We start from the raw sequence: 13,968 nt of genomic DNA on the forward strand, positions 1-13,968 counted from the left end.
TCCAAAAGCATGTAGGGAATCTTTTAGGGAATTTTAAAATCATTGTGATCAATGGTAGATTAAATAGAGAACAGTATAATATCTAGATTCGAGAAATTACAAGGTGTTCATTTAATTTCGGGCCTAAAAAGTTTAGCCTTCATCGACGTTATGCACACTCTAGGTATGGTTCAGCATGCACTATGCTAATTTAATGGGTTTAATTTGAATTACACCAATTTCAACATTCCTTATGGCAATATATTTTCTTTGCCCTCTACCTCCACCTTCCCCTCCTTTCCTGTGCTCCCGTTTGGATGCAATACCGCACCTTACTACTCAGGTGATCTGCTGTCTATCGTAGGCAAAGTGATTTTCAATCTTAACTCTGCATGATGATGGATGTCATCGTTGCAGCTGGCCACTTCTTCGCCCCCAATTTCCACGTCTAGCTGGGCAAGAGGATAAAACAACTCTGGATTTTGGACAAGGCTTCAAGTACCTTTCACCATGTAATCAGAACCATTAATGTGGTACTTATTAGCATGAAAAGATGTTAGGCTTCTGCTTCTTCACTTGAGGATTGGATCAAAGATAATGCTAGTTCTGAGAATGAAGCAGAAAAGGCCACACTGATGCTGGTTATCCAATTGAGGGATCCGCTGAGACGCTATGAAGCAGTTGGAGGGCCTATGTTAGTAGTTGTTCATGCAACACAGGCGGAGGAGAAGGAAGGGGAGGAAGAGAAGTAGTTCAAATTAAGCAGCATGCATGTGGGAGGCTTCAAGGTGAGGAGTGGCACAAACAGGAATTCATGGGACAATGAGAGACAGAGGCTAACTGCAATGCAATGGTTGGTCTCATATGGCTTTGGAAAGGCAGCAAAGAAAGGGAAGCAAGCATTGCAAAAGGGGCAAGACCTGTTACGGACTATTTCCTCCCGAATTGTGGCTGACATGTGGCTTAAAACCATGAGAAATCCAGATATCATGCTTCTAAAGTGATAATGATTCGTTTGTGCAGATTTAAATATGAACATAGCACTGTGTATATGTCTATGCCGTGTCAGATATTTCATGGATAGAGGAATATATTACATTTTCTTTTCTTTTCTTTTCTGCTTCTTTCTCAGTTCATGTTTGTTATTACTTTGGTTGGATCAGACAAAAGTGCAAAAGCATACCTTTTTTACAAAAACCTTTTGTATACATACGTGGTTGTGGCAATACAGAATGTTGAGAAGTTACTTACATGAGATTATTTTATCTATGCTTTTATTATTGACATAATATTTTAATGTTTGCACGAATTATGAAGTTACAATAATTGCATCAACCCAATGAGAAATGTGTTGTTAAGGGCAGGGTATATAAACATGATGCCTGAAAAAAATGAGAAGAAAAAAAAAAGCAAGCGAATTAAACAAGTCAACCAATAAAAACTGTGTTTTCTTACACAAGTGGCAATTTATGTATCATGAGTTTTATGTGAACAAGTATATACACAGCATAAGTATAAATAAGTTTCACTGAACCTTAAATTTATCTACACAGAGGGGAAGAAACTTGGAAGATTCAAGTGTACACACGTTTACAGCGACACCAAAATGCAGTTCCTCCACCTCGGCCACGGGCAACAGCTATTTCGTCATCAATATAAAACCAGATGAAGAAAGGATCCTTAGTACTTGGTTCCCTGTCTTCCTTTTTCCCTAGGTTGATCTGTAAAGGTCCCAAGGGTCCAACTTTTATTCTAAGGTTCTCAAAAATAAAAGCCAGTATTCTCTTTTTCCATGAAAGCCGTCCTTCGAATGTTAATTGTCCAATCGGTCCAAGGTATACACCATTTTCAATCCTCTTTGCCTAACATTTCACAATACTAGTTTAGAAACAAACAATCACAAAACCTGCTGAACTTTCTCTGAAGATATTATAGCCAAAAGTTGATGATTGAAATATACAACTACAAATAATTAGATTAACAAGTAACAGTAATAATTGTAATACGAGTTTGCTTGAATGAGAAGGGATAAAGCGAATCAATAACAGATGTGAGTGAAATAGACATTCCAGAAAAACTGTTAACTAAGATGCAGAACTGCAGAAGGGTCTTATGTGAATGAAATGGATACTTGATATAATGTGTCCTCACTCCCTACATATGAGCTATTATTAACTGCTTTGACACAACATTCATAGTCAAGTTTTATTTAACAGTTCTCTCTTGCCCTTAAAAAACTGACTAATCAATCTTACTTTATAATTTAAGTTGAAGTAGCCCCAACTAGGATGGAGGCAATTAAAGATCGTCTTCACCCGAAGTGGACCATTTATCCCTTCCCCTCCAGATGGTGCAATACTGCAATGCTTGACTCAATTATTCTTCTAAACGTTTATACAGAAAATACGACGTGTTTGATATTGGATATAAACCAGTATTATCAAAGGCAATGAAAAACTAACTACAATATGAACTGACAATCAATGTACAGAGAAACAGCTTATCCCTCATGCCCAAAGATGCACTTATCAGTTATCAATAACATTCTTCTGATGTTTCTTGCTTTATCAATAAGTAGCACAAAATAACAAAGAACATTGAAAGCTTCTCATAGACAAAAATGTGGTGCTAGCATCAGGTGAAAAATAGATAGATAATACAAAGTGAGACTTACAGCAGCATCAAACCTCTGAACAGCTGTGAGAGGAAAATATCGACCCCCCTTCAATTGTTTCTAAAACGCCGCACAAAAGTATGGTAAGTATAAATTGCCAAGCACAAGCATGCAAAGGGAGAAACAGAATTATAGCCAAAGAAGAACGAGCAAACAAAAAAGTGATAGAAATATGTTCACCTCAGCGGTGAAAATTAGCATCCATGTCCTCCCAGGAGATTCATTGCCACCCAGGGTTTCAAGAAAGCCAGAAGGATCAATTTTCGCTTTCTCAATGACAGAAAGTGCAGACAGAACCTTCTCTGCTGCTACCTTTCTAGTCTTAGCTGCATCTTTTAGCACTTCCACACTTTCCTCTACTTCCTAAGCAGACATGAAAATAAATAAATAAAGCATATCAAATTCAAATCAAAACACCAAGGAAACTCGAAGCAGGGCAAGAATCATTGCCTGAAAAGCTACCCTAAGGATTCAAAATTCATCATCTTGACTATTCTAAAAGAATCAAACCGAACTGAAAAGAAGGCAAGGAAAAAGTATACCTTGCTGGGTTTGTCATCCTCAACAAGAAGTGGGGTTGAGGAAAGTTGTTCTCTTTCAGTGTCATCAAGGGTCGCTCTGGTTCTCGTTCTTTCTCTGCGAAATTTAACACGGTAGTGACACTGATAGTTCGTTCCTCCGAGTCTGTGAGGAGTGGCATTCTTGTTTTTAGATTGTGCTGAGAGCTTTGATGCTTTATGGGATCTTATCAATGGACACCAACTTGGGAAGGATTTAATCCACAACACATGAGATGGTGCTGTTTGCAAGCTCATCATGGCCATTAAAATAGAAAATAAAAATATTTTGATATTGTTTCGGGCTAAGCAGATGCATTATTCCATTTCTCTTCTTATGTGGTCCTCAAATATTTATTATCATTATTAATTAATAATTATCATTGTTAGCCGCTGGAATTCGTGACACAAAAAAGAAAGAAAGAAACAACAGCCTCTAATAGCAATACCACATTTCCTCGGCTTAGTGTCACTTTGTATTTGCTTTTTCAGTTTCTTCAACTTATAACTGTACTCGCAATAAGAATTTAGGCAGTCAAAACCGTACCTACAAATGAGGTTATCTTAGTTTGAAATTTAATGTGTAATTTGACTAATTTCACACATCAAACTCAACCAAAACTATGTAGTCCAAATTGAGTCAATTTGACAAAAAACACATTTAATATTTATGTCTCATTAATTTCCAAATATTTGCTTCTCAAAACCCAATTCAGCATACTTATAATGAGAATTATGAGCAATCCCCTCGAACAATTTTGGCAGCTAAAAAATATTCACTTCACAGATGCGATCAAGAAGACTCCATTAACCACTATAGACGGTGGTAACCCACTTGAAAATTCATCATAAAAATTTCACAAGAGAATACACCATAGAGTAAAATCACATAACATAAAAATAAATATACTGGTCAACTGTGGATTGGAGATTTGTTTAATTGTGTCAAAATATGAGAATCATATGATTCTGCTGCTACGAACTAAGGTGGATTGATCCAAAACCACCGGAAAGATACTGAACCAGCCAAGCAAGGCCTTTCTAGGCATCATACAACTTACAAGTACATGGTAGCAGCGTGTCTATAAATATCTGCCTCTGGTGGAAGGAAAAGTAACTATTTTAAATAAATATATTTGTAACTCGATGATGTCGACAAAGCCTCAACGCTGCAAATCTACTTATCTGTGCAAGAATCCCATCCTGTTCACATAAACCGCTCTTAGAACACAAGTATCTCAGCAGGTTTTCTAAGAAGTAACAGACTATAAGCAAATGACAACTGAATCTTTTCTGCAGTCCACATGCAAGTGAGTGACCCAGTTGCAAAATTGATTTGTTGGTCTCGTGAAAACATTCTTTAGCACATAAACACACCGTAGAACTCCAAGATGATCTGTAGTTCTGTACACATTTGACATTGAAACATAGTGCCACAAATTTAATCATTTTCTCTCTGTCAATAATCATACACATCTTGGATTGCATAATGCCAAATATTTTATATTTCAGTTCTGAAAACCAGTTTCCCAGTCAAATTTCCACAGAGGACTATTTTTGTAAAGAATGAACAGTGTGTAAAGGTCCTATCCATTCCAGCTAAGCTAAACTAAATGCAAAAGTTCATGAAAATCAAGTCACATATATGCAAGTCCTGCAATCATCAAAAGCAAGAAGCAATTACGAATTGATTATTCTTTACCTCTAGACAAAATTGTTAGAAATTCACACACCAGTGACTTTTCCCACCGCGACAGTTTTTCCTGCAGCACAGCATAAACCATAAGGCTTCTGCATATAGTATCATCACACTTCCAAGAAGAAACAAACATCATTACTTAATTCTTACCTTCACTGCGAAGAGTGAATCTCCCTAGTTGCGGAAAATCAGAAAACTTCTCAACACATATCGTGTTAGTAACCTGTAAGAACATTTTCCAAAAAATGAAACTGAAATGCATTAATATTTGGAAAAAAAAAATATTCAAACAAGCATCAGCAATTGGTTTCCTCTTGGATTTGAGACACAGGAATTCTATGAAACCATGCTGAAGTATAACCTTTCATATCTCTGGAAGCCTAACATAGAAGGACAACATAAAATCAAAAGAAATTACTTCCAAATACTTAAAACAACAAAATGCACCTGAACACGGCACACAACAACAGCACCATTCTTCACAAATAGCACTTTCTTTTTCATTGGTTTCTTTGTCTTTGGATCTATTTGCTGTAACAGCTCAACAATTTCACATTCTTCAACAACAGAGTGTATATGCAATACAGCCTTGTACCCAGCAGTAAAAATAGCCTACAGATTTTAGATAGATTTTAATGTCCCTGACTAATTAATATGAAGGGATAAATAAAAGAATTTAAAACAATCTAACGAGCAAATGCAGAGGGAAAGACCGTACATACATTGTCCAGCAATTCAAGGATTTGCAGCTGAGCAACAAACTCAATAACAGTTGGTACTGGATTTGCTGCAACAGGAACAGAAACGCAAAACAACATAAGAACATCATACAGGAAATGTGTAACCAACTAGCCACATGAAGACACTACAACATTAATTGGGGGGGAAAAAATGGACCCCACATTAATTGTCTAGAAATGGCACACACGCAGTTGGGAAAGGTTGTTCTATCACCATTCTTCAACCATTATCGTAAATTCACATAATTTCTAAAACCCAGCACAACTAAAGAATATTTCATGAATCAGTATTCTATGGTTCACATGATTCTAACTGAAAAAGCAAAGCAATAGTATATTAATTGTGACATCAATTGTCTTACTCTAACCTATGAAATAAGGGATCAGTCAAGTCACAAAAAACTTGTTTTCCACATTGATCTAAAACAGTTTATGTAGCTATAGTTTTTTAACTCCGCCTTTTCTTCAAGTAAAATTCTCCCTCTAGATAATAAGAACAGCACAACTTTCGAAGTCCAGCAAAATCCTTCAGCAAATTTTGGTGTCGGGCAATGGAGGAAACCTTACCAACACTAGACAGGACAAACCCAGATAATATATCCTCCTCTTCAACACCCGATAACCTAATCCGTAAATTTTCACCGGGTCCTGCACGCCTAACCCGATTTTCATCAATGAATACAGCAACAACTTTAACTTGATCCTGCAAATTATTGCACCAATATCACATTTTGCTTTCGGCAAAAAACTAAAATATATATATATATATATATATATATTAAAATAAAGAGATTAAACAAAAAACGACAGAAAGATAAAGCTCACAACACCTTAAGGTAGGGTTTGTTCTAGTGAACATGTCCATCAAGACATAGACACAGTGCTATGTGTATGGTGTTTGTTTGGTGAGACACAAAATTATGAAAGACACAGCTAACACACAACTCTACCCATAAATGACATGTATTTCGTGTCTTCAAAAACGATGAGGAAAAAAAAAAAAAAAAAGACACTGAACTTTTGTATAATCTTCTCCCTCGGTCTTTTGATAATCCCAACCATACTCCTTTCATTTTCTACCTAATGTCCTCTCCAGTCTTTTTTCATCTTCAGGCTTCGAGGACCGCCACCTTCCAATCTCTGGCTGTTCGTCTTCTCCAAGGTTTGTACAACTTTTCTTCTCGTTCCTCTTCAAGATCTTGGCAACGAATGGGAACAACTACTGATTTAGCGCCAAGGAACGACCACAGATCTATGGTTCTGCCTCTCCTCCCCCTCTCTGCGTCTTCATTGTCTCTTCCTTCCTTCAATCTGTCTCGTTTGCATCTCATCCTTCCTTTCCCCTCCAATGTCGTCTCCATTACTTGATTCACTTTTACATCTGTTTGAATTTTTTATTTTTATTTTTTATTATAAAATTGAATCTTTGTATTTTTTTCATTTCAGATGAGATTGAATTTGATTTGGATTTGTGTAAAAATAAAAATTGATGATTCTGGAGTGAAATAGAAATTGATGCATGGAGATTGGAGAGTGTGACAGTAAACCATGATTTCTTGTTTCCTTTGCCTTCCTACTATTTTTCATTTGGGATGAGATTGAACTTTTTTTTTGTCAATTTTACATATTAAATTTAGTTTGGATTTGGGTTTTGTTGCTTTTATATTTGGTTTGAAGATGTTGGTGATTTTTGATAATTCTAAAAGAAAACTGAGAAATGTAAAAATAGTGGTGGTGTTGAAATAATGAGGATAAAATTGACATTTTACTATAATTATAAATCGTGTGTTCTGTTCTGTCTAACTTACCAAACAAAATATAAAATGTCAATGTACTCTTGTGTATTTATGTCTATGTCTCTATTAAATTGAGACAGCAACCAAACACAGCATAGTATATTTAAATCACCTTATTAGGCATGACCAACAAGGAATCTCCCTCTCGGACACTGCCAAATTCCACTTTCCCCATAACGACAGTTCCCATGTCTTTGAATTTATCAAGTATAGGCATCCTACACAAGTCAAAAGTAAAATTTTACTAAAGCTGAAAATTTAAAATAAAATTAGGAACCTACAAAGGGATTTAGAAGGGGGAATAGATAAAAAATGTTCTCAGAAACATATTACCTGAAAGGACCATTGGGATCTCGTAGAGGAACTTCAACAGCATCAAGCGCTTCAAATAAGCAAGGGCCATCCCACCATGAGCAAATGCTTTTATCCACTCTTGTTTGCAAGTTGGTGCCAATCAGCCCAGATATTGGCAAAAACATGACATCTGGAAAGATGATATAATAGTTACTAAATAACTTCAAAAATACCATGATTGATCAGGAATGAAAATACATTCAAGCACCTAAGAACATGCCGAATTATACAATCCATATCCAGGAATGAAAAAACATTCTATGAACTACACAACCTTAAGAACATGCCCAAGATTCCAAACCTATAAAGCACTTTGCCAAAGAAACTACCAGCATTTCAGCCTCCTTAGTGTCCCAAACTTCATCAGCATTGAACAAGACAAATAACATTCACCACTCAAATTGAGAATAAGAAATTTTCAAGAAATGCGACAAACGTGTTGATAAGACATTTAGAGGCTCCAGTTAGGAGTGAATTAAATGAAGATAATGTGGTAGGAGACAAATTATAGGGGAAATCATAAAAAGATTTCAAATATTCAAATTAAAAAATGGTATAAACATGGATATGACCCATAATATTCATTTGATCTATGTAATAAAAAACCAACCCACTATGTGGGACTAGGCTTACTTTACTGCTAGTGCTGGTTAGTGTTTCTCTTGCCCTTTTTTTGGTTGAAATATGATAACCGGAATGTCACTCGCATCATGCTTCAAAATTAATAATGTTCTCTATGTTGAAGCAAAATAGTCCACTCACATGGCCACTCTGGCCCACACAAATACATCCACAACCCAAAAACTAAAAACATATTAATTAATTAGAATGACAAGCAAATATTCCTCAGACAAATCAAAGGCAAATACCTTTCTTCACATTGTACCCTGATTGTCTCAAAAATGGAATCATCTTTGACTCAATCTCATCATACCTAGAAGCACACCAGCAACAAGGAATCCCATTAATATCAGATAGAAAGGTGAATCAAGGTATAAAGCACGCACGAGAGAGAGAGAGAGAGAGAGAGAGAGAGAGAGAGAGAGAGAGAGAGAGAGAGAGAGAACCTTTCTTTTGCCCAATTCACAGTTGGATCATCCATTTTATTTACAACAACAAGCAGCTTAGTCACACCCAATGTTTTTGCAAGCTGGACATGTTCACGAGTTTGTCCACCTCTCTCGTATCCAGTTTCAAATTCTCCCTTTCGAGCAGAAATTACCTGATTATTGAGAGTGTCACAGAAAGGCACATATAAATATATACCCGTCAAGTAGCATCTGATAGAAGATCAAGAAACAAAGTGTGGCATTATAGATCAACTAACCAACACTCCAACATCGGCTTGAGATGCACCACTAATCATGTTAGGAACATAGCTTTTGTGACCCTGCAATAACAATGGAACTTAAGATATATCTTCCAACAAAACCAGTTTTTTTTTAAATGACCATATAATTATAAAGATATAAGAACATGGAAAATAGATCTGAGGATAATTTTCCAGCAATATAGATACTCACAGGTGCATCCAAAATAGTAAACCGTGTTGACTCTGTCTCAAAATGAGCTCTTCCAACTTCAACTGTTTTTCCCTGCAATTATTACAAATTTACAACTTTACCCTTATTATGAGTTCTAAGTAGGGGTGTCCGCGGATCGGATCGGATCGGATATGGCCGAAAATTCGATCCGATCCGCACAATTTTCATCGGATCGGATCGGATATCGGATATATCCGCATAATTAAACCTTCTCTTTTTAATCATATTTCTATGTAAAAGAATTCGATAAAAATATTTTTTTTATACTTTTAAACTTATTTATTCCTAAAATATTTTTAATCAAACTCTCTCTAAATAACAAAAATAAAATAATACAATATATGAATAATAATTACTAACTAAAACATACAAACAAGTAAATATAATACCAAACATATATATATATATATATATATATATATATAATTATTATAGTGCGGATCGGATACGCGGATGTAGAGCAGATATCCGCGATCCGATCCGCAAAGGGTGCGGATCGGATCGGATCGGATCGGATCAATTTGCGGATAGGATCGTATCCGCAATTTTCGGATCGGATGCGGATATTTACTGCGGATCTGCAGATACGATCCGATCCATGGACACCCCTAGTTCTAAGCTAACCAAAAAAAATGAAAGGGGAAAAAACAAATAAATTATAAAATTATCCATACCTTCACTCTCTCCTCCTCATTTGTGTCCATTATATAAGCCATATACCTACCAAACAAGTTCCAAATTATTAACCTCGATGTAGATTAAAGACATGAGCACCCAAAAATCCCTTACAATTATATAGCTAGTGTCCATGATTCAACTAAAGACATATAGTTAGAAACACTAAAAACAAAATAATTGGGAAGGTTCACATGCTGAATTTCGAAAAGTAAAAGAATTTCTCATGTAACTGACAACTAACAAGTGTATAACAAAAAACAGACTTGAGAAAATACATAAATCAGCATGCCACATTTGTCATTGAAAGATAGAGATAAAGAGGCAGAGCGAGAGGTTTCAATAATATTTACAGTTTTGCAGTTCCAAAGAGATAAAGCATTCAAAAGGGAAAATAAAATAATCACACTAACAGTGTAAATCTCAAACAGCACATTACACAACAGTGTGACACAATTATAAGAATATAAGTAAAAGGATCCCATAGCTATTCACAAGTCTAAGTTAAAAATCCAAATGGACATAATTGGTGGAGCTGAAGTGCATGTTCTATTCCCATGACTTTGCACATACTACAGGACTGCATACCTATTTATGAACTTGTTTGATACTTATTTGCACCTATATTATGTTGTCGTGTTAAAGCAGTAGAGCAACAAGGGCACACAGGTCACCTTCAATTAACAAAACAAAGTAAATGGGCTAACCAGCTTTCTCGACTTTTATCTTTAGCTTCTTTCTCATATTTCTGTATAGTCCTTTCATCAACCTGACCACTGAGGAAAAGTATCTGGCCTCCGGTTGTTGACTTACCAGCATCTGGAAGAAGAAATACAAGAACAAATTACAGCTAGAACAGCAGTAATTTTACAACAACAATAATAATAGTAGTAAAAAAAATTCATTTAAATATTCTGTATAAACATGGAATGCTGATGTAAAAAGGCCATCTTTAACCCCATAATAATACAAAAGCCAATGAACCCTGTGTTCATCCTGAATAATGAATAAGGCCACCCGAGTCCCATGGGCATTCTTCTAGACTTTATAAGCCAGTGAAAAAGAAGCAGTGAGCATAATTTCTTCATTAATCCATTAGTAGGATGAACATCTATACTTCAATGATCTTTAAAAACTACAAGCAGTTGAACAGTCATCTAATCTAATGCAGATGAACAACAATTGAACAAGGCAGGCTCAAAGTAAACCCAGTAACTTATATATTGATAAAGGAACAGTGAGGAACTCATCAGCTTACCAACATGGCCAATGAATACAACATTCAAGTGCCTTTTTTGGTTGTCAAGCTCATCTTGTTGATCTTGTACAGGAGGAATTTCTCTATTTCTCACTACAAATCAAAGCCATAGAAAAGGATGTTTATATCTTCATTGGCAATGAGATGGATATTTATATCTTCATTGGCAATGAGCAGTCTTACTTCAAAAGATCAATATAAAACATAATCACATACTTGAAAAGTAAATTCATTTCCCAATTACCTGTTGGCTCAGCCTGGCTAGGCTGTGCCTGAACCTCCTGCTTTGGATCTGAAACCAAAGGAATAAAGGGGGCAAGGTACAACAAAAGTAAAATTCCTCATATAATGCTCTTCATCATTAATTTATACTATCAAATATAACACAAATGTGGTGACATAGCAGCAACCACAATAAAACAACCAAAAAGAAACATAGGTAATGTATCGTTCAATGTCCTAAGAAACGAGTACAACATTATATCAAGAAGATACAAAATTATTCATTATTATTGAATGACAAGTGATGGCGTGCAAGTAATTAAAGTTAAAGGGAGGACAAGTGAAATTGGATGCAATCTGTTTTTACATTCTACAAACATATACTTCTCAACAACAATAATACGCAAGCAGGCTCCTCTGGTTCTAACAGAACAAATAAGCACAACACGTCTAGTTAACAAAACCTAACTGTGGACAATCTGTGCACTCCATTTGCATTTTCTATCATAATTCACTCAAGACCAAATGAGCATTTATAACCTACAAAATACTAAGTAGTAACATCAGATTCTAAACAAAAAGACTCGCATAAGGGGAACAAAAAGTAAAACTCGTGTTCTCACATTTTTATATTATCTTTTAGGGCATTGTTATAGCTGTTGATGATAGCTTTCTGACTAAAACAATTTTTCTGAACAAATAAAGTTGACAATCGACTGTATTGACTGGGAACCAAAAGGTGCTATTATATGGAGCATTAATACATGCACGTTAGGAAAAGATCTCAAAAAAAAAACGTGTTAACTGGTATGATAGTTGAAAGTATAGTGTGCAAATGAAAGCCAAACAGAAAAAGAACAAAAAAATAAAAAAGGAAACAAAAATGCAAAACTAAAACTAAAACTAAGAAAGGACAGCAAAGCAACGAAGCTTTAAGTTCAATGATGATAGAGTTTTGACATTAACGAGATTTATTTCCTCCAAAAAGATAAAACAAAAAAGAAGGCACAGGGAAACACCGAATCAACCATTTCCTTACTAGTTACTACCAACCTTCATCCATCTCATTAGATTTCTCAATTTCTTCAATCTTTTCAGATTTATCAACTTCTTCTGGCTTTACATCATCTGGAATTACCACCCCATTATTGTCTTCTGCTATAACACAGTCAAGAATGGATAGAAAGATCAAAAAAATAAAAAGAAGTAGAAAAAGACCCAAAAAAAAAAAAAAAAAAAAAAACACAGAAATCAACAGGCCTTTGGGTTACCTGCTGAGTCAAGCTGCAAAGAACGGATGTCTTCCTCGATATCTACGATTGAAACAGAACAGACACAAATTTCCTAAGTTTCTTAAAACCCCAGAGTAGAGTTTTTTATGCGATGCAGGAAAAGCAATAATCCTTCGAAAACTAAACTCTCTTTTTTTTTAATGGAATTAAAATAATATAAATTATAACCTAAGCGACTATCTATCCAAATAAAGATCGCCGCCATAACATGCAACTCAGCTTACATAAATTCAACTATTGCCACAACCAGTCTATAAAACTAGCTGCGAAACAAAGGAACACAACGCTGAAAACATGATATCTGTGCGAAGCAGACAAGTTAAGATGATAGCAGGCAGAATAGGAACTTGCAAATTGGAACATCGCAAGCAAAAGCAGTCGAAGTAAAGGCATATCGATTCCTTGGCGATCGTTTGAATTAACGATAATAGCTACCGGAAGCTGAGAGCATGCAGATCTAAAACAGATTAAGAAGAACGGTGCGCGGTTAATCGGAAAGAAGGGAAGGGATTGGTACTTACCCATAGTGAAAAGAGCAGAGTAAGATTCTGCAGCGGAACGAGGTTTCGGAGAGCACACGGAACAACGAAGCAAAATGCGTGGGAGGCTTGTGTTACTGGAAGTCTCTTCTATTCTATTTCCCCTCTTGTGTGACTTGTTACTTGCTTAGTGGGGGAATCTACTCTAACTCTTTTTCTTTTCTTTTCTTTTCTTTTCTTTTCTTATAATAATTCTATTGTAATCTCTTTCTTTTCACATTTTTTTTTTTTAAATGTTAACATGGCTATGGCGTTTTCAAATAGAAGCACAAATTAGTCACCAAAAAAAAAATAGAAGCATAAATTTAAGATGAACATAACTACACATATATCCACAATGTGATGTGTTTGTTTCCATATTTCGTATTCTTCAATGGATTATCTCACTTTTTATTTTTTATTTTTATTTTTGTACTATTACTCTTTGAGAGTTTCTATTTTTGACAAATTCAAAAATTTTATCCCTCCAAAAATTGCCAAAGAAGAAAAAGAATCAAACTTAGAAGTCTATTTTCCAAAAAAATGTTGATGCATAAGAACATTGAGGAACAAATATTAAAAAAAAAAACAATAAAATGAAGAAGATAAGATTTAAGTCTCTCACTACTATAAGTTATTTTTTAGTTGGTACGACCATGA

General features: G+C 35.3%; 2 protein-coding genes across 9 annotated transcripts; both read right to left on the minus strand.

The window, feature by feature from the left end:
* Nucleotides 1-1,397: 1,397 nt before the first annotated feature.
* LOC107631770 (microbial collagenase) lies at nucleotides 1,398-3,555 on the minus strand. Its single transcript, XM_088507760.1, has 4 exons — nucleotides 3,196-3,555; nucleotides 2,834-3,016; nucleotides 2,654-2,713; nucleotides 1,398-1,841 (listed from the first exon to the last, which is right to left on the minus strand). Exons 1-4 carry the CDS (start codon nucleotides 3,475-3,477, stop codon nucleotides 1,554-1,556), a joined length of 813 nt encoding a protein of 270 aa, XP_088363886.1. The 5' UTR covers nucleotides 3,478-3,555; the 3' UTR covers nucleotides 1,398-1,553.
* Nucleotides 3,556-4,017: 462 nt separating this feature from the next.
* Nucleotides 4,018-13,490, minus strand: LOC107631765 (uncharacterized). 8 transcript variants are annotated; one of them, XM_088507757.1, is made up of 19 exons: nucleotides 13,312-13,490; nucleotides 12,770-12,811; nucleotides 12,552-12,653; nucleotides 11,521-11,568; nucleotides 11,277-11,369; nucleotides 10,726-10,837; nucleotides 10,018-10,063; nucleotides 9,323-9,394; nucleotides 9,127-9,189; nucleotides 8,867-9,021; nucleotides 8,669-8,733; nucleotides 7,779-7,929; nucleotides 7,558-7,663; nucleotides 6,217-6,352; nucleotides 5,632-5,696; nucleotides 5,357-5,521; nucleotides 5,060-5,132; nucleotides 4,913-4,973; nucleotides 4,018-4,614 (listed from the first exon to the last, which is right to left on the minus strand). In XM_088507757.1, exons 1-18 carry the CDS (start codon nucleotides 13,313-13,315, stop codon nucleotides 4,936-4,938), a joined length of 1,536 nt encoding a protein of 511 aa, XP_088363883.1. In that variant the 5' UTR covers nucleotides 13,316-13,490; the 3' UTR covers nucleotides 4,018-4,614; nucleotides 4,913-4,935. The 8 variants fall into 8 exon arrangements, with proteins under 8 accessions (XP_088363883.1, XP_020975436.1, XP_016190796.1 ...); XM_021119777.2 differs by having other exon boundaries at nucleotides 4,018-4,413; nucleotides 13,312-13,475; XM_016335310.3 differs by having other exon boundaries at nucleotides 4,018-4,413; nucleotides 12,552-12,656; nucleotides 13,312-13,471.
* Nucleotides 13,491-13,968: the final 478 nt, after the last annotated feature.

The sequence above is a fragment of the Arachis ipaensis genome, chromosome B3 (assembly GCF_059453495.1).
Source record: "Arachis ipaensis isolate K30076 ecotype BB chromosome B3, ASM5945349v1, whole genome shotgun sequence".
NCBI classification, from domain to species: Eukaryota; Viridiplantae; Streptophyta; class Magnoliopsida; order Fabales; family Fabaceae; genus Arachis; species Arachis ipaensis.

What these genes read in the sequence shown, in the direction of transcription:
- LOC107631770 (XM_088507760.1), bottom strand. Translation starts at nt 3,477, where the DNA reads ATGGCCATGATGAGCTTGCAAACAGCACCATCTCATGTGTTGTGGATT. An exon ending in AGGATGACAAACCCAGCAAG is followed by an intron (nt 3,017 to 3,195) that starts GTATACTTTTTC and finishes ATGTCTGCTTAG; the next exon opens with GAAGTAGAGGAAAGTGTGGA. An exon ending in TTCAGAGGTTTGATGCTGCT is followed by an intron (nt 1,842 to 2,653) that starts GTAAGTCTCACT and finishes GTGAAATGTTAG; the next exon opens with GCAAAGAGGATTGAAAATGG.
- LOC107631765 (XM_016335310.3), bottom strand. An exon ending in TAGCCAGGCTGAGCCAACAG is followed by an intron (nt 11,370 to 11,520) that starts GTAATTGGGAAA and finishes TTTGATTTGTAG; the next exon opens with TGAGAAATAGAGAAATTCCT. An exon ending in AAGCCGATGTTGGAGTGTTG is followed by an intron (nt 9,022 to 9,126) that starts GTTAGTTGATCT and finishes CTCAATAATCAG; the next exon opens with GTAATTTCTGCTCGAAAGGG.